Here is a 21,023-nt window from a genome sequence, read left to right as displayed (position 1 = left end):
ATAAACTAAGTACTGTTAGCTATTCATTTGGAATTGTGAATGAAGAGGCTCATTCTACATAAGGAGAGCACATGAAACCTTTGTACTGAATCATTTCATTACTTAAATCAAAACAGTCAAACTATTAGTTTCATTAAAGTCACAGCTGTCTTGGTATTGTTGTAGAGACAGAACTAGAGAAACTGATCAGGAATACATCTGCAAATACAACAGTGACCTTGCAGGTAAAATGGTTCAAATGATTATAGTTTCATCATGCATCAATGACATAAGAATGACAAATTTTACTTAATAATCTACTTTCTAAAGCAAATAAGCCTTGTGAGACTATTGTAAAAAGAATAGTTTCCCAATACATCTACTTGCATTAAACTGTATTATTTTTACAAATGAAAAGTGTTTCATATAAACATATAAGAATACAATGGGGCTTCTTTAATTTTCAGTCTCAGGATTAATTTAAAGAATTCCATGCAGATTAAAAGATGCTCACATCTTCTACTTATTAACATTAACTTATTAACATTGTCTATTTATAGGTCCCTAGTTGTCTCTTAAGTCTGATTCTATAATTAAAAATTATATTAACTATGCATGAAAAATAAGTCAAAATTACTAAAAAAATAGTTTTGAATATCAATAGCCCAAATTCCCACTATATTAGCAAATTTTCCAGAGGGAAGGAAATTTATAACTAAATACATTGGAGTTATCATTTAATAAGATAAATAAATTTATGTGCAACACCTCAAAATGGGAAGAACTTCATTTGCATCAAAAGCCTAACCTCCCACAAGCCACCAAACAAAAAATGGAAAATATCTGCTTCTGCCTATTTCCTTTGACTAAAGCCAGCTCAGTTAAGAGGTACATCATCACATCTGGGAGTTCAACTGTCAACTTTCTTCTCGAACTGAAATAGTTTGGAGGGACAGAAAAATTGTCAAGTGTTAAGATACACAAAGGCTCAAAAAAGACCCCAGTAAGTGTCTCACCTAAGTGTGACTGAACAGATGAAGATGTCCTCTCATTTAATGAAGAAAGAGCAATGAAATTGTGCTTCTCGAGGTAAAATCAGATGTCTACCTTCCTTCTACCTAAATGCCTACAACTTAATATATGGTACCACATAAAATATTTTTAAAATTTTGGAACAAAGAGACATGTTACCCAAAAAAGAAAAGTAAAGGTGGGGGAGAGAATGAAACTTGACACAAAGAAGTTTATCCGAAAGCTTTTCAAACCCTTTTTTAGATGGGAAAGGGTAAGAAGAAATCGGGAGAGCCTAAAATACATCAGAAACGAAAGAAGAATCATAGAAGTGTTTGGACCTTTCTGATTAATTACAACCAATTTTGCATATTTCCTTTCTAGTCTAAAGTGATAGACAATATCTTTCTTCCTCTAGCCTTCTTACTTCTTTCAATTGACCAAATGACATGGGTTGAAAAAGATGATTAAACATCAGTGATACCAAATATGGAGATACCATTGAGTTATTTTATTTTCCTTCCCCCCACACCCACTTTGGAATTCTGGATAAATCGGAAAAACCTGCCTAGCAATCCATGCGTTGTAAGAAGACACGTTTAGGCCAGACTGCTCAGACAATGTTCCTCAATAAAACAGGTTACATCTCATTCACTTGGAAGAGTTTTTTTAGGGCACAGGGGAAAAGAAAAGAAATGTTTTTGGAAAAAGCCAAGAAGGCCATGAGGAAAGTCAAATTACGGATTTGTCAATCTTGTCCTCAGACACATGACCATCTTAAGGGCAAGACTACATGTTTCACCCAGCATCTAAAGGCATCTCAACAAAATCTTTTTAGCTCCACTAAAGAGCATCGTTTCCTGTTTTAATCAACTTTGTCAGGTACACACCTCAGATTTTGTGTGTGTGGCACTCAGCTATACACACAAGTGGTATCCAACTGGAGAGGCTCACACTCTTCTCAGATGGCACCACGCAAATGACATCCAGAAAGCAGGCTGTGAGTAGGCTATGACTGACAGGGGCCGCTACACCTACCAACGCAGGTCTTCAGAGTGCAGGAGATAGGGGCGGGAAGAGAATCATTCTCCCCAAACACATACAACTTTCCCAGGAGGGTTTCACAAAAGTAGTTGATATGGTCCAGGAAATGAGAATGCAAAGGTCAGTTAAGTTTGGAAATGGACATAAAGGGTTTCGACATACGTTTTATATCACGGGAAATACTGATTCCCAAATCACCCTTCCATTCAGAACTCTAGACTCTGTCAACTCTCAGTTCGGTCTTCATGTAATGGAATACAGAGAAGCAAGGCAGAGACAAAAGGGGAAGAAAAGCATATGGATGTGTGTCCAGGTTAAGGAGTACCGACTACTGGTATCATAATGATGACTGTATAAAACATCTGTGTGAAAATGAATGCCAAAGAAAACATCTAAAAATAACTTATCAGGGAGCTAATGGCTCCCTTTCATTCTTCCTGCTACATTTTAATCCTTTCTTAGTAACAGGAATAGATGACAGGTAGAAAAGGGACAGAAGACCCAGGCTCTCTCCAAAAAAAAAAAAAAATGGTCACACAACCGATTGAAAAGAAAACACCTCAGCTAGCTGTCTGTCATCAGCACCATGCCAAATTTGTTTAATTTGGGGATTCTCAATTGATTCAATTAATCATTCATTTTAATATAGTGCAGGCACAGCAGCAAGTTCCATAAATCTACATTTCTAAAGGCACTTTTTCGTTGTTTGATTTTGGATTTGGGACAAAGCTCAAAATAGGAATAAGGAGTGACAGTAATAGTATCCACGAGCATGAAAAATCCAGGACTGCATTAACTACGATTTCCCCTGAAAGTAGAGCAGTTAAGCAGCCTTATCTAACTTCTTCTATACTGCCTTCAAAAATTCTCAGACAGACTCAAACTATATCAAAAGGACAACGTGATGTTTTTCCATTTGCAACCCAACAGGAAGAACATAAGCAAGATCATGTCCAAAGAGCCAGTGTTCTTGTCTAGTGCTTTCTGCAGTCCCCCGCTGGGCTTTCTGCATCTCGTGTTGTTGGTGTAGAAGCTCCCAAAGACAGCTGCAAAATGCTACTCATGAACACAGCCACCCACTTTCCCTTTGTCACCCTGCTCTGACAGCACTGCCCTCCACGGGTACATGGAATCCCACTGCCCATCATACACACCCTACCCTACTACAGCAGAGTACGAATCAACCTCAGCAACCATTTGTCCCCCCACACCGCCATCCACAGAGTTTTAAATCTATACTTAGAAAAGGTTAATGGCATTACCCATGGGGAACCTTATAACTTCATAATATCCCGGAGCTTCTGTTCTCTTCACGGGTTCCATGAAGGGCCAAGCGCTTTGATGGCTCTTGGGTAAAGAAAAAAGTAAGGTCTCTAATATGGAAATTCCATGTGGGAAATCATTTCAATATATTTGCATGAGGTGAATGAAAAGAAAACACCCACCTTCACCTGCTGGAGGATGCTCTTGAGCGTGCTGTAAAGCTGGTCAGGGTCTTTGGGTTCTTTACTTGAAAGGAAAAGAGTGAACACAAGGAACAAGGATTAGTGTTTTACCCTCTTGCTAGTTGATTCCTATTCAGCTCATTTTTATAAAAACCTAAAACTGGAATTATCCCAGAAGTTTTTAATGAAAATTGAAACCCAACAAGTGTTGTACTGGTGATTACAATCAGTTTGCTCACTTTCTCTAAGTTGCTAGGAGGGGGGATAAAAATCACTCCCATTAATAACCTCTTGCCCATCCTACTTACCTTTTCTCTTTTCCACTCGGTTTCCAGCCTGTCTCTCCTATACGTCAACGAAATTAAACACTGAATGAGAACTGCTTTTGGTCAAGAGAATAACAATTAATACTTATCAAAAATGCAATAATAAGCCATGCCTCAATAAGTCTATTTCTGAGAAAAGACTGAAATTAACGGCAGTTACCTCCTTATACTAACAATAGGACACATTTCCAACACTGACAACACTGCTCTATATGTTAGTGTTTTTTTTAAAGGAACTCCAACCTTTCAAAGGAAAGCATAAAAAATAAATATGTCCAGTATTGTGGGCACATGTATTTCTTAAACTCAAAGTCACATTTCTTTGCCAATTACCATGTGAAAGAGTTAAGATGTTATTTTTGGTTAGAACAAACACTGTCCTGGTCTCTATTTTATTTGGCAGAAGACCCTGCTTGTAATGTAAGATAGTTTAGTGCAGCAGAAAGAAAACAAAGCCTGGAGGCCAATAGACCTGGATTTGATTCCTTGCTCTCTCTGTAAAAGCTAACTTATCCTATAATAACTTAATGTTATTTAACCTTTTGCCTCTCAGTTTATCAATCTATAAAACAGAACTCTAAACATTATGTGATGTTATCCACAAATTGGCACGCAGTGATATGGTAGCTATTAAACCATTAATAGGGATAATACAGGAAAGTAAAACGTTGGGGTCTGGCAGTGAAATCAAATCTGCTATAGAGTAGATTTTTTAATGTCTTTTTAAAGTCATTTTTTAAAGTCTTGTGTGTGTTTTTCTGGAGAATTTCAGTTTGTTTGATTTTGTTTTGCTTTTTAAATCTTCAATGTACCAGAAGATCCTGGACTTAAACCAAATAAAAGTTGCCAATATTTGATAGCTTTTGATCTACACAAACAGCTACTTTGTATGTTTTAACCCAATGCAACTCACCACTAACATACAGACAAGAACCCTTGGGAAAACTACTGTGAACTAGGGAACTTGAAACAAATTATATGATTTCCAATCACTGTCGTAGAAGTCTGGGAAAACTAGTTCAGTCAAGCACAGACGTATATGTCAGTTACAACCAAGATGGCAATGAGACAGGGAGGGAACAAGCAAGAGGTTTAGAGGAGATCAGAATCGGGCTGCTTCTAATGCTAACAGTTACTGGCCACGTGCCAGTAAGGTTAAAAGACTTAACCATTCTGAGACTCAATTTCCCCATTTGAAAAAGTAGAATTCCCCTCCTTTCAAGGTCCCGTAGGGATAGTACCTAGCACTGAGCTACCAATAGCAGGATCTCAATAAATGATGGATACTAATAGCTACAAAAAGGGATCATCAAAGCTCTCTTTGGCTTGTTTGCATTGGGAAGTAAAGAAAAGATATAAAAGGAAAGCATTTGCTGCCTTCTTAAAAGACTAGACATACCACAAATGGAGCCGGGGAGGGCAACAACTTTTCAAAGTACTGCACTCTAGTAATTGTTTCAAACACATCTCGTGACATTACTAAAAGATTTTGCTTTTAAAAGAAGATCTATACATACTAATTCCAGGAATGCTTTCTATTGGAATCTGTCGAACTCCATCCTTAAAACATGAAAGGCCAGGGTAGACTTTTCGAATCTGGGCTTGTTTTCTTTCGATCAACTTTTTAATGATCTGTAAAGCAGACGAAGGAAAATGTGTTCAGAGATAGAAGTTGAGGGCTACAGCTTAAGTCCGCCAACCTAAGGAGTCATTTTCCTAAGAAAATAAAGCGTTTAGAAAACCAAAAGGGAGAAAAAGGTGATACTATTTAACAGTAAGACATGAAAACATGGTATTACACAAACCAAGCCCATTCAGTGTCATTCACACAGCCTTCTTTGAATACTTGTCCCCTGCCATCGGAAAATCCAATATTGAGAGAACACCCTGCCCCGAGAGCCCGCTGTCCTCTTTAGCATGAGATCCAATTATTTTGCCCTGCTTCTTCGAGGAGACTCTGCCAGAACTACAGTAAAGCAGCTGAGCACCTGCTACCCAGACATGCGTCAGAACCTCTCCAATTCCCATGACTAGGACCAGTTCCCTTCTGACTGCAGGGGCAAAAGAGCAGGCCTCAAAAAGTCCCCAAAGCCAGGGAGGATGGCCTTACTAGTCACATTTTTCGAGGCTGGATCCCCAACCTATGCCATTTGCATCCAAAAAGCAGTTCTAAGGAGTTGTCTGTTAAGGCATCACAACCATGATGTGAGGGAATTTTGAGAGGTGTGTTTGTTTTATAAAATAATTCCTGATATACTAAGGTAATTATTTCCAAAACAGTGAAGTTTTCCCTTTAAAGAAAGAAAACAAGCAACAACAAAAAAACAAAAAATTAACCATATCATAACTGATATAACCATTTGGGGTGGGGGTGGGGAATAGTAACAGTCATTAAATCACTAAATTCACAAAATAAAACAATGAAAACAAATTCTAGTTCCCAACTAGAATTGATCTTAAACTTAATCACGGGTAAATGATACAGCATGGATTCATAATCCTAACACTTAAACAAAGAACTTCATAAAATGAATGACACTAGTAAAAGCAGATTCCTGTAAATCTAGTTCAGTGCTGTCCAATGGAAATATAATTTTAAATTATGTAATTTAAAATTTTTCAGTAGCTACATTTTCTTTAAAAAGTAAAAACAGGTGAAATTTAAAATTTTTCATGTAATTTAAAATTTAAAATTTTGTAATTTAAAATTTTTCAGTAGCTACATTTTCTTTAAAAAGTAAAAACAGGTGAAATTGATTTTAACAATATATTTTTATTTAATCCAACATGTGCAAAATATTATCATTGCAGCATATAACCAATAGAAAAATTATGAAATATTTTACATTCTTTTGTTCATACTAGGTCTTCCAAATTGGAATGTATTTTATTCTTATAGCACATCTCAATTTGGACTACCATAAATCAAATACTCAGCAGGCCGTGATTGCTAGCGGCTGCCGCTTGGGACAAGGCAAATCTAGATGGATGTTTCCTTTCATTTATTTATAAGTATAAGTCTTTTTTTAAAAAGACTCCCAATGGCAATCTCTTAAATGAATGCCTTCAGAAAATATAATTTGAAAAGTTATTTTCCCCTCACCAAGGGATTCTCCAATGTGATGACCCACCAGGTAGTTTCCATACAACACCTTGAAGGTGGGTGGGCTCCTGGTGAGTGACTGCCAACGGGAATGGGAGGCTTCCTAACCTCTGTGCCTCACTTTGGAGAAAGGAAACATTTTACTTATGTTCCAACATTTTCAGCTCCCCAGAAAATGTCTTTACTTCCTCACTGTGTCGTTATCTTTCTCTCCTCAAATCCATCTGTCAGTCCATTGCTATCAGTTTTAGTCTTCCCAAACAGAAAATTTGGGAAGACTCCCCTATCTTGAATGTGTCACCAAGTCTTAACATGTCTTCTTACAAAAAGTCTCACTGCTGTGACTCACCCTGACTCTGGCTCCTCCAAACCCAGTCCCTTGTAGTCTTATTATGTGGATTAAGATTTTAAATTATCCCTCCCACATGGCCCGCACACATATGCACATACATGCATACACACACACACCCAATTCTGCCAGCTCATAGCCCATTCACACTTTTATCTAATAGTGGCTTTCACTATACACCCACCAGTGGTCCTAGTTATTCACGTGTCCATGAATCTACTTGGACTCCAAGTCTTTGCTCATGCTGATTACCCGACCAGGCTGTCCAATTCAAAAGCCATCTCCCACAGAGCCATCCCAGATGACGCTAGGGCCCTATGAATCCCACCACTGCCTTGGAGTCAACACTCACAAAATAGGACTGAGCTCTCCATTCTCTGTGCCACCTGTGCAACTGCACTAGGTTTCTCTCTCCACCTCCACTGTCCTCAAGCACAACGTATGCTGCTCTTTATGCTTTTAGGGGCTAGGAAAGTCCTCCATATTATTTAGAATTTGTTTGCTACCACCATCAGTCCCCACCTTCCTCAAGGAGGTTCTCAAGGTTGGAATAAATGATACTTGTAAAAAGTATTTGAATTCTGTGGAAGAAGATACATTGTGAATCCAAATATTTTATTACGGAGACTTCAGCTCTCTTTTAAAAAATTGGTTCACAGCTCTACGCCTTCATCATGTTATAGAATGCTGGAGGTAAAGAGGGAAGGCGAGGAGAGAGGGAAAAGAGATGCAAGGAGAGAGGAGAAAGAGGAAGGGGAAAGGAGGTTTGCCTTCTCAGAGACTGACTGCTTTTATTAGCTCTGTGCTTATGGCTTTCTCCTTTTTGAAGGAAGAGTCAACAGATTTGAGCTATGTGAATTTGCAGACCCTGTCAGGGATATCCTGCTCTGAGCTTATATTGTGGAGATGAACGGTGCTGCTGGGAGGAGGAAGGAGGGAAGAGCAGCTGACAGCGCTGTGATGGCTTTAGCGGGCCAGCAGCCTGTAATGCGGAACAATGAGCTGCTGAATTCAGACCTTCTCATTAAGCCCCAAAGAGAACAATGAAGAAAGCTAGCTCTTCAGAGACAGACCGAGAGAGGAGCCTGCTGTGCTTTTATTAACTCTCCAAGTACCCTATTTGGAATTCTCTCTGAGGCTGACATTTTGACCAAGAAACAACAAAGGTTGTTTTTATTTTCTAAGTTAAAAAAAAAGAAAAATGCCTTTTGCTCACTTTCCTAAGAAGCTTAAGGACAAATGTGAGCCACTTCCAAGTAAAAGGAAAATACTTATCAAGCACCTACTACGCACCAGCCACTTTGTAAACTGTGTCTGTAACACTGGGGATGGTGATATCTGACACATAACTAAGAACTGACATTAAGGGACATTTGTAGAAACTAGAAAACAAAGGCAGGTTTAAGACAGAACTTCTAGAAGTTACTTCTGGAGAAAAGTGGACTAGATTGAATAACATAAGTACAAAGTAGAATTTATGTGGGATGACACAGATGCAAACTCCCAGCAGTTGACCTCCAGTGAACTAAGGGAACAAGGAGGTGAGCCCAGGCTTAACACACAAAGTTCATTCATTTATTAAATGGCCTCTGTGCACTCCCCAATTTAGTTCATTATATGTTATTTTTCCTGTCTTAGAGAAATGTAAAATTGCTGTGTAGTCAAATCTATGAACATTTCCCTTTACTGCTTCTCTTTTAGTTCATATGCATAAGACTTCACCCCTATATTAACCAGTCACTTTAATACCCAGAAAGGCAAGCCTTCAGAACTTGCCGAGTAAAAGGAGCGATTAATACACACTAAGATAAATGTCTATGTGAGATGATAATAAATAATTGAAATTCTAATGGGTGGATCAAACTAGTGCTAGAGAAGGAACACAGGCTAAAGTGGTTCGATTTTGGGGGGATTTGTTGGGAGAGGGAGGTGGCTAACAGATGAAAACACCAAGCAAGAGGGTGAACGCGTCAGTAATGACCTCTGGAGAACAGTGTAGAGAGGAAAGTAAAGAGACAAGTTTGGGAAGGATGCTTGAGGCCAGATGAGGCATCATATTTTCCAAGTTTTGTATTTTATACCAATTTAACAAGTGTCGACACTCTTAGGAACGGTGACCTAGAGAGGAGATAGATCGAGGATGCCTTCCAAGAAGAAATCTAGACAAACCATAACACACTGAGATTACCACACCCAGTGGAGCGATTCACGCACAGTCCAGTGATAGGCAACTCACCCCAACTAAGACTGGCCTGTATAGAGGGAACGTGAGTCAGTCAAGAACTCACCTCCTTCTGCTTCTTAATGATGACAGAAAATTCTGTGTATGGGATCCGTGGATTTAGCTCACATCCCATTAAAGTGGCTCCTTCATAATCCTTGATATAGCCAACATATTTGGTTTTAGGTATTTTAATTTCTTTGGAGAAACCCTGCAAAGCAAATAAATTCATTCATATGGGCAGTGCACATCAAATATCTACTGAGTGCTAACTATGTGCTAGGTACTGTGCTCAGCATCAAGCTATGTTTCTTTCAAGTTCCTATCGTGTTACTACGACAAGCATTAGCATGCTATTTCTCCAAGAAGTTCATAAACAGCAAAAATCAAACTGTGCAAATAGGAAGCAAGACAACATAAAAAAGTAATCCTAGTAAAATACAACATTAAATGTTTTTAAACCAGAAACGGCTGTTAAATAAAAATTAGGTTTAATTTTGCATTAAATTGCACATTTGCTCCCAAAGTGGGAAAGGGGGTCCCCAGGATTCTCAACAAATCAATAATTAATGATGTAAATTCTGAAAGAAAAGTTTGTGAAAAAATACAGCAATTAGAATCCTGATGTTGATAAAATGAAACCCCAAACTTTATAGGCAGAAAACTTCCAGACCATTAGAATATGTGGTTGTTCCAGTGACAATGTTTTGCAATATATTCATTTACATAATTTAAGCTGTAAAAACATAGTGCTACTGGGTATATATTCATAAATTTATAATATAAACATAATTTTCCTTACAGTGCCTATTTCAGTTTTTTCCAGAAAATGACTGGGGCTTCAGAACTATCACGAGCAGTTTCCTGCCTCCTCTTCCAGCAAAAACTTACTTTCCAAGCAATTATTGCCATCATTCTCAAAGAGCACCCACTACAGACAAGTCATTTAAGAACAGTGACTGAGATTTCATGCTTTGCAATGTAGTTACAGCCTAGGAAAGCTGATTCTCAAGCTTTCAGTGAAATAATCCCACTGTCTGATGAGTTTGATTGTAACAGCCACAAACATCCCAAAGAATGAGAAAAAAACAAACAGGAGATAAATTATGTGACATTGGAAAGTTTTCTAGTCATATAAGGACTTATATTTGAAAAAAAAAAGTTAATAGAATTTAGGTAATAAAATCTGTAAAGTTCTACATATTAAAGAAAAAGCCATGAGCAATGTTGAAACAAGTGACGAGCAATGTTGAAACAAGTGACAAGCAGAAGGAACAAAAATCATAAAATAAAAGGTTAATATCTTTATATACAAAGAGTTTTGATAAACCAATGTAAAAATAAGTATTTTAATAGAAAAAGAGGGGGACCACCATCTTCCAGTACTTCATCAAAATGACCGACACAAAGGGAAAGAGGAGAGGCACCCGCTATATGTTCTCTAGGCCTTTTAGAAAACATGGAGTTGTTCCTTTGGCCACATACATGCGAATCTACCAGAAAGGTGATATTGTAGACATCAAGGGAATGGGCACTGTTCAAAAAGGAATGCCCCACAAATGTTACCGTGGCAAAACGGGAAGGGTCTACAATGTTACTCAGCATTCGGTTGGCATTGTTGTAAACAAACAAGTCAACGGCAAGATTCTTGCCAAGAGAATTAATGTTCGTATTGAGCATATTAAGCACTCTAAGAGCCGAGATAGCTTCCTGACACGGGTGAAGGAAAATGATCAGAAAAAGAAGGAAGCCAAAGAGAAAGGTACCTGGGTTCAACTGAAACGCCAGCCCGCCCCACCCAGAGAAGCACACTTTGTGAGAACCAATGGAAAGGAGCCTGAGCTGCTGGAACCCATTCCCTATGAATTCATGGCGTAAGTGTAAAAAAATGAAATGCCTCTGTAAAAATATATCTCTTAATTGAGGAGTGTGATGTCCCCTCCCCCAAAGAAATATTTAAAGAAAAAAAAAGAGGCAAAATACAATAAATTGGCAATTCAAAAAAAAAAGAAAAAGAAACACAAAGGGTCAATGAACAAAGAAAAACAAGTGAAACCTGACAATGACCAAATAAATGCAAACATACACAATTTGTTACCTAGGAAAGGGGTAAAAAAAATTTTTTTTCAATTACCAACTACTTTCCTGAGCCGCCATATACTGCTGACAAGAACAGAAACTGTTACAGTATTTGCAATGCATAACAAAACCTTAAATCTGTCTGAAAGCAACTCTACTTCTAGACATTTACTCTAACCAAATTATGACAGATGAGGGTAACACACACGCACACACACAGACTCACATATGTATACTTACCTACAAGAAATACCTAAATGTCCCCCAAATGTGGTATTGGTTTAATAGTTTTCTATTTATACTACAAGATTTCAGAGAATCATCAAAAATCACATGAAAAAAGAAATCAGAATATATTAAGTAAAAAGGCAAGTGATTACAGTATGAGCCAGTTTTTATATTTATATACACACACTCACAAACACACACACACACAGAGTAAAAAATAGTAGACGGGCATATGTTAGAACAGCAACAGTAAATTTCTCTGGGTTGACAGAATTACAAGCCATTTTTCCTTTTTTTCTTTGTGCTTCACTACATTTTCCAAAATTTAAAAAATATGCAACCAAAGAATAATCCTTAAAAAGATGAGCTGAAAACTTCTGGTGAGAAAGGATTGAGATGGCAGCCAAGTTCCCAGCCTGCTGTGTGCTGTCGACCCAGGATTGTCTGGAGCTCTTCCTAAATATCAGAATTTCCTCCCTGCTGTCATAAATGGAGGCCTTCTACGGACTGGATGTGTTTCTCTCATACATGGAGAACTCTACTCACCCAGCACTGGGAATTTCTCCTTAGCCTGGGATACCATAATTTAGAATGTCAGGATGCAATATTATACTTCACTTATAGATGACATTCATTCACTCCACAAATATTTATTTCGTACTTACTATGTGCTGGTCATGCCCTCAAATCCAGTCTGAAGTTTACTTATGGCTTAAGGCTTACAAAGTAAATGTACGTCCTTCTTATAAGTAGAAAATACTGAAGAGGAAACCTATTTGGATGAAGGCTACCTGAGTGTATATTTTAAAAAGGAAAGGCAGAAAAGGGCTGCACAGGGAAAACCTACCTGTTTCTTGAAATATCCAATTGCATATTCATCTGCATATGTGAGGAAGTTCAGGATGTCATGTTTTATATGGTATTCTTTCAAATGATTCATCAGGTGTGTTCCATAGCCCTATGTGAAAGTTAGTATACAGACAAATACATTGTTAGGTTCTGAAGAAAAGTCCTACAAATTCACTGGGAAATATTAGCAAATTAAAATGTACTTTAATATATTTTACCAATAAAATACTAACCCCCTTTCTTGCATTTCTGAACTTTGAAAACGAGCTACAAAACCAAAAAATTCAAAATCCTTGAATAGAGATATAATAATTATTTAAAATACAAGTTTCTGGTTCTTTGAAAATAACACACAAAGACTACTAGCTCCTAGTTCAATCCTTAAGATTACTTTCTGAATATTAATAAAGAAGTTTTTGGAGTAAATATGGATTATGAATTTCTGCTTATCTTTAAAGCATTTGAGAACCTGAGATGAAAAGAGCAATGTAAATGAAAAATGCTAATCTTTACTAGAATGGTAACTAATTCCAAGTGACTGCTGTACAGTGCAAATCAGCAATCCTTCAGCTATCTCATCACATACATAGGATTTTCAACTTGGTCTTATCAGACCTTTCCAAAAAAGGTCTAAGAAGCCCAGATCTCTGAGTGAGCCAGAACACATTATGAAGTAACTAAAGATAGTTGAATAAATAACTGGAATATGGAAAACAAAATGCAATCACCAGGTTTTTCAGTGATGTACAAAGCTTAGAAAAAAAACCTATAAATTTAAAGTGATTGTTTTAGAACCTCATAAAAATAGGTGAAAGTAGATCCAAGCATCCAGATACAAATTATATTCACATAAATATTTTAGAATTTGGTGACACATTTTTCTAAAGAACACAAACATGCTTACAGGTACGATCTCATGAAACTGTAGTACCTCGAGAAGAGAAAGAGCTTTGGAAGTCATTTGATCTAACTGTCTATCTCACGTGAAGCTGGAAGTCTCCCTCTTCTGGAAATTATTCTTCTTTTAATGCTACCCAAGGACATTTTAGTTTTTCCCAAACATACTGATATATTGTGAGTTTGAATAAAACGTGAATAAAAGGATGAATGAAATACATCTCTCTTTGAGATGAAGATAGTTAAGTGGGGAAGATAAACATATAAAACATAATTATACTATTGAGCTGTGCTATCAACACGTGGCTTTTCAGCAACTAAAATGTGACTAGTCCAAATTGAGATGTACTAGAGTGTAAAATGCACATCAGGAAAAAAATTCTCACTAGCAACATGTTATACTTATTACATGTTGAAATGACAATATTTTGGACATATCAGGTTAAATTTAAAATATCAAAATTAACTGCACCTGTTTCTTTTTACTTTTTTAAATATGGCTACTGGAAGTTTAAAATTACCCATGTGGCTTGCATTGGAGGCTCAAAGTGTATTCTATTGCACAGCACTGGCACAGAGTGATGCATGTGTGACTATAATAGAGAAAAATGCCAGAACATAATTAAGAGGAAGAGAGAGAAGATAAAAGGTAAAAGAAAATGTTTACGCTAGACCTTAAAAGAGTTTGCCAAATAGAAAATAAGGCAAGTAGATGGAATGGAAATCTAAATGTAAGGAAAAATAAACATATACAAAAGAATTATAAAAAGATATAGAGGGGCCAGCCCGGTGGCTCAGGCGGTTGGAGCTCCGTGCTCCCAACTCCAAAGGCTGTCGGTTCGATTCCCACATGGGCCAGTGGGCTCTCAACCACAAGGTTGCCGGTTCGACTCTCGCAAGGGATGGTGGGCTGCACCCCCTGCAACTAGCAATGGCAACTGGACTGGAGCTGAGCTGCGCCCTCCACAACTAAGACTGAAAGGACAACTTGACTTGGAAAAAGAAAAGTCCTGGAAGTACACACTGTTCCCCCAATAAAGTCCTGTTCCCCTTCCCCAATAAAATCTTAAAAAAAAAAAAAAAAAGGTATAGAAAAGTGGGTTTATATCCTAGGAGTAGAGAAGGACTTCTTGAAGAAAATACAAAATGCAAAAGCATAAAGGAAAACACGGATTATTAAGTAGACTACTTCAAATGTTAAAACTGCTTAAAGCTATTACAAGCAATTTAAGATACCATAGACAAAAGGCAAATGACAAATGGGGGGTATAATTGCAAAATATATTATAAAGATTTAATATCAATAATATACAAATATCTTCTATAGGATCGAGACAAGTAAAAGAGAGACAGCCTAAAAGAATAATTATCAAAGGGAAGAAACAAGCAATAAATATTAATAAATATAAAAATGATGTGAGGCCACATTAGTAATCAGAGCACTCCATCAGGAGATGCAACATTTCACTCAACAGTATGCAAATATCCTAAATGTTGATGGTACCCAGCCAGTATCAGTAAGGATGGGGGAACATGGTACTCCCCAATTTCACTGGTGAAAATGTAAATTGGTAAGTCCATTTAAAAGGGCAATCTGGAAATTTTTTTTTTTAATTTAGAGTGGCCATATTTATTCATGCAGCAAATCTACTTCTCAATTTTTACAAAAACATTTCCAAACAGAGCATTGTTTGTGATAGGAAAAAAACATAAATGTCAACAGGGAAATGATTACATAAATTATGGTGCATCTACATTATGAAATACTATACAAACAAAAAGAACATAGCTCTATATTAGTACTGTTTAATAGAAATTCCTACAGCGATGAAAATGTTCCTTTTCTATGCTATCCAATATGGTAGCCATTAGTCACCTGTGGCGATTGAGTAGTACAGTGACTAAGAAACTGAATTTTAAATTTTATTAAATTGTAGTTGATCTAAATATAAATGTAAATAACTACATATATGCACTAACATTGAAAAGATCCCTAAGACATAATGGAGAATATTTTTTTAAGTACGCACAGTATGAATTCTATTTATGTAAATAACAACAATAAAACACAGTCACCTCTTACATACAGGTACATTTCCGTGTATGTAAATCAGCAGAGCAGCAACTGGAAGGACGCTCACCAAGCTGACAATAGTGGAACGGCAGGGGGAAGAGGCAGTGGGATTTTTGTTTTATCTGAAAATGTGTGTGTGTGTGTGTGTGTGTGACCTATGTAATTTAAAATAATTTTTACAAAACATTTAAAAAAACTGAAGAAAAGAGAAGGGTTGGCTATAGAAATAGTAATTTCTAGAAATTAGTAAAAATTGTGTCTTCTGTTGAAACTCACTTTAACGTAGATGTGGATGATAGAAGACAGCTAGGCTTTTGTTACATACACCATCTTGTAAAGAATTAATAGAAATATAAATTTTCTCCAGTTTACCCACAATCCAATGATTTACTCAAGAACAATAATAATGGTTCTTTTATAAATAGCTTCTCAAAATCTACATATTTTTTATTGTTGGCCATTAATCTGTCACCTCTCCAATGAAATTTTCCATATTCCAAGTTGCTTGAGGGTAAGGGCTGCGTCTTTTAACTTGAATCCTCTCCGTTAAGTATTGTGATTGGCAACAGTGGTGACTTAAATATTTCTTTGGTTAAAAAGGCATTAACAACATTAAGCTATTATAAGCAAATGTTTAGATTTTCACCCCAGAACTATTTCCCTTGTTTATATGCCTTTATTTTTAACGGCCACCAAAAGGATTCTTTTCCAAATCCATCTGGTAACTTCAATGTTTAAATGTTTATTATGGTAAACAAGTATTAGGTATATAACTTTAAAGTTGCAATATAATATCAAATCCAAATAATTCTTAGTTGACAAGATATTCTAAAACCGGTTGAAGAACTTCAAGTAAATTCTCAAATGTTATCTTGTGTGTACTTTGAGCAAGACAAATTCACATACAAATCTTACTTAAAGCATTCACTGCAATTTTGTTGTAGGTGTGATACTCCAAAATGAGTGGATACGGATTTTAAAGTATTATTTAGCCAAGAGTTTTAATGTGTTAAATAAAAATTTTAAACCTCCACTTATGAACTTGCTGTTTTCATAAATAGGTACTAGCAGCACTAGCTTCCACCAAACTCATCCACTCTTGAATTTTGAAAGAATACTCTTCATTTTCTAAAACTACCGTTTTCAGTCACTTACAAAAACTGATTTTTTTCCTAGTCCTTCCTACTGAGTTTGTGATGTTTGGCCACCTTCCTTCAAGTCTTTAGAAAATTACATGGTTTGGGGGAAAGAAAAAAAAAGTGTCCTTCTGGAAAGTAATAAACAAAGCGCCCAATTCATATTAAATCCCTTTAGTTTCCTCTGGTATCCCTGCAAGTGTCCAAGTCAACCTTAATCAACCTTTCCAAACAAGGTGCTTGGTGACACTTTCTTTGAAAACAAATTATGCAATCGTTTTCTGAAATTATAAACCAAGGACACATTTTCCAGCTTTTCTCCCAATGAAAAGCCAAACAAAATTTTCCTTTTAAATAAGTTCCTCAACTCTGGACATTTGGAATTGTTTCTCACTTTGGCGAGAGGGAAATTAAAAAGTGATAAATACGACAACAGCACCATCTAAAGACACCCGGTCAGAATTCCTTAAAAAGGAGCCAGAGGTCAGCTTCAAGCAAATCTGGGCCCTCACTTTGCCCCCCGCCAGAATGACGGATGTAAGACTGATGAATTTTGTTTGTCCTTTGATGCTTAGGATTACGAATCAAAGTCAAAAGGCCACAATTGTGCTTCCTGAGAATAAACAATTTCACTGGCTGTAACTGGCACCGTGACCAAAGTTGGTAATGAAAGCAAAAGTACCCACACCACTAGCTGGGCCCCTCCAGCAGAGAATGAACGATTCCTTCCTGTGACTTATTTTCCATCTTTGTAAATGGCATTGCTTCTTTGTAGCTGCAGGAGGCAACAACGTCCCTAGACCTGCACTGTGCAACTTGGAAGCCACTGGCCACATGAGCCCAGTGAGCCCCTGACATGTGGGTGGTCCGAATTGAGACAGGTACTAGTAAGTGTCAAATACACACTTGATTTCAGAGACTTAGTACAAAACAAAGAATGGAGAATGTCTCATTAATAATTCTTTGTGACGTTGAGTACCTGTTGCAAGGAAAATACTTTGGATATACTGGGTAAAATACAGTAAGAAACAAATTTTGCTTTTTTTAATGTAGCTGCTAGAAAATGTAAAATCACATACACGGCGGCATATGCATGGTGCATATATATTTCATTAGACAATGCTGCCTCAGACCGTTCCATGATTTTTCTCAGCAGCCATGGAATCCTGAGCTGCTTATCTTTCCACCACCAACTGTATTTTTGCATGATCATTTTTAGGGCTCCCCAAATACCAAATGAATAATATTCTAAAGACATACTTCTTGCTTCCATTTTCCTAAGGGCAGCAGAGTAGAACACAACATCATCTAGATCAGAGCTCTTTCTGCCAAGTGAGAGTCTAGTTTATTCCCGTCAGACTGCGATACCAACTGTGATATCAATGAAACAGCCATAGTTCCTGGGGAGGAAGGGACCGATGCCAAGAATAACTGGGAAGGTAAACTGGCCACACAAACCGACCTCTAAAAAACATGACATTCCACACCTTGCGTGGATACTTTGGAAAATGAGTCATAAATTTCAAATTTTTCACAACTTCCATTACAGAGTTTCTTTAGTCCCTGCCCCCCCTTTAGGGACAAGGCCATAAAAAATCTTTCTGAAGTGACAGCCAGCTAAATCATCTTTCTAATCCACATCACTCCTCATCCTTTCTGGTGCTTCCGTGTCACCAGATGTGTGTGTGTGTGTATCTGTGTGCATGTGTAAACTATCAATGAACACTGCAATTTAGTTTCAAATACCTCTTCTTCACTTCCCATAGACTACACTTGAATTGCATTTGGGGCTGTGCAATGTCCCGGTACCTTGCCCCACGGATCAGCAAAGCCTTGGTAAACCTGACCTATTGGTGTGTAGAACCATTTACTCTCTTCGCACACATATGCGTACACTGAGAGTGAGAGGACTCTTCTCAGAAAGGTAGTTCTAAACTCCACTTTGAACCTTCTTGGAACCTTTGACATGACACAGAGACCCCTTCTCAAGTTCTGCAGCTTTAGTGAGAAGCACCACATTCTGCTTTTCTCCTAAGACCTTGAGTTACCCTTACCTTGACTTGCTCATTGGAGGTTACAGCACAGAAAACAATCTCGGTGAATCCTTGGGAAGGGAACATACGGAAACAGATACCACCAATAACACGGCCATCTTTAATTAAAGCAAGGGTTTTGTGTTTCCTGAAAGAATAAGATTATATCAAAGTTTTATCTACCTTGGTTATACACTTTTTGGGGTGTTCATTACTAACCAACCAGGAAGGAAGGTGGTGTTTTTCTTGAATTTCTTTGGAAACCTCCTTTACGTAGCCACTATTTCACCAGACCATCCTTTAATTAATGTGAACTTTTTAGAGCAAGCTTGCCTGCACAACTTTTTATCAGAGCTTCCACCAGAACAAAATGCTAGCCACCCAAGTAAGGAGTGTCTGAGGTTTACAAATCAAGGACAGAGTGCACGGTCCAGAGTACTGGAACAGGGGTTCACCCAATGCCAAAGGACCCGTGATAGGGGGAATCGGGGACAGCACACAAAGTCATGGACAAACATAGCATGTTTCTGAAGATTAGTCTTACTCAGAAATACTACAGAAACATTATGGAAAAGAACAGAAAATGCACATGCACAATTTGCCAAAACCTGCATTATAGAATCCTGTCAGACCTCCTGTCTAAAATGTCACTCTGACATTTCATGGAATGAGCGTGGATCACAGTCCACATAGGCTTGAGCTATGTTTAAAATACACAAATTACAGAATTACAGAAGTTCAGTATTTTGAGGGGCGGGGTTGCTTGTTTTCAAGCAATAGGTTTTCAAAGTTTACCTGTCCGATATCCTAAAATTTTCCCAGGGCTCATAGACCTGGGCAACAGTGGCACCTAGTTAAGACATGAAATCAAGAACACTTTGACTATGCAAAAAGTGGGACAATCTTCTTTTATATTCTTACATTGCTATAACGAATGAAGCACAGGATAGTCATCAGCAACTTAAAATACTTTGTTATTATTAAGAAAAAAGCTTCGTTATTAACAAAAAAAAAATCTATGACTTGTTTGAAAAATTCATCTTAATGCTTTTAGACATGGCAATTATCTCCATGTAGCTCTGTATTCACCGTGTGACAAGAAGCTGCAGGTTTGGTGGGTGACAACAGCTGACTTTCACTTTCTGAGTAGTTCCTCTTTCATTTAAAAAGGAAATGAAAAAGGAAGAGCAATGCACCACTTACGGGTCAAAGACAAGCCGTGTGATGTACTCTTTTGGCATTCGGGGCAGCTGATGGGAGAACACGTTCTGGAGTCCGACCAGCCACATCAGGATCTTCTTATTGGGTTTCTGGTTCAGGGAATTGCCGACCACGTGAAATTCAATCACGCCCCTGCGCTCTTCCATCCTGGCTGCCTCATCCCTGGCCGAATGTGCTGACAGAAAATTGGTCTGGGATGCAAAAGGCAGAAAAAAATTACAGAGCTCTTATCTTAAGGCAGTGGAGATAGGACGTAACAACACTGCTGTTCTTTTTTCTAATAAGGTATTACACATTTGTGGATTTTCAGGGTCCCAAACAACACACATAAGTTACGAAAACATAGAAATGGTTGGTAAAGCATTTTGAGAGATCAGAGTGTTATACATGTACTTGGATATTTGGTGTAGATTAAGAGTCTCCTAATTTTTCTGTAAAGGGACAGATAGTAAATAATTTAGACTTTGCAAGTCATAAGGTCTCTGTGGCAGTTAGTCAAGTGTTGTACTGTCAAAGCAGCCACAGACAATACATAAATGAATGGGTGTAGTAGTGTTCCACTAAAACTTTATTTAAAGAGGGAAGGATACACTGGATTTGGCCTGTGGGCTGTAGTTTGCCAACCCCTGGTTTAGAGGAAACCCATCTGTATGAGCTTTATAGGACCTTCAGGATGACAGACCCCAAATTCTCACTACAGGACCAACAGTGGTAGTCACATTTATATTCTCTTCGCACTCATTTTTGGAAGCAGTTTTCTTTCCAGAAGAGTGTCTGTTGTCCCCCTCTCCTCCATAGCTGGCACCACAGTGTTGTACCAGCACTTTCTGCTGCCCTTCCTATTTAATCCACCAAGCAGTGTGCAGGGACATGTTCAACAAGCAGGTCGCCAGAAAAGAAAAGCCCTAACTGGTAGCACTTGCTCATATCACGGGTCCACAGCTGGCTGCCCAGGTGACCAGGTGGCACTGTGGTCAATTTCAAGCTACCAACATTTAACAACCGGCTCACAACATTCCTGAAAATGG

At 37.7% G+C, this 21,023-nt stretch overlaps 2 protein-coding genes across 2 annotated transcripts in view; one reads left to right on the top strand and one right to left on the bottom strand.

Annotated features, from left to right (window-relative positions):
- Positions 1–21,023, bottom strand: part of KAT2B (lysine acetyltransferase 2B) — a 92,281-nt gene that overhangs the window by 2,580 nt on the left and 68,678 nt on the right. The window contains exons 10-17 of the mRNA XM_081071513.1: positions 19,978–20,186; positions 18,796–18,922; positions 12,633–12,743; positions 9,546–9,689; positions 5,323–5,437; positions 3,788–3,824; positions 3,480–3,543; positions 3,297–3,381 (exon numbers count right to left, since the gene is read on the bottom strand). Of these exons, the coding sequence (XP_080927639.1) occupies positions 3,297–3,381; positions 3,480–3,543; positions 3,788–3,824; positions 5,323–5,437; positions 9,546–9,689; positions 12,633–12,743; positions 18,796–18,922; positions 19,978–20,186 (892 nt within the window). The remainder of the gene's footprint in view (positions 1–3,296; positions 3,382–3,479; positions 3,544–3,787; positions 3,825–5,322; positions 5,438–9,545; positions 9,690–12,632; positions 12,744–18,795; positions 18,923–19,977; positions 20,187–21,023) is intronic.
- LOC308507376 (large ribosomal subunit protein eL21-like) lies at positions 10,874–11,356 on the top strand (the record flags this gene model as incomplete). Its single annotated transcript, XM_081072258.1, has 1 exon — positions 10,874–11,356. The coding sequence occupies one exon, from the start codon at positions 10,874–10,876 to the stop codon at positions 11,354–11,356; it is 483 nt and encodes a 160-aa protein (XP_080928384.1).

Source organism: Rhinolophus hipposideros (assembly GCF_964194185.1).
Source record: "Rhinolophus hipposideros genome assembly, chromosome: 14".
Classification (NCBI taxonomy): domain Eukaryota; kingdom Metazoa; phylum Chordata; class Mammalia; order Chiroptera; family Rhinolophidae; genus Rhinolophus; species Rhinolophus hipposideros.
This window is presented reverse-complemented; position numbering and strand designations above follow the sequence as displayed.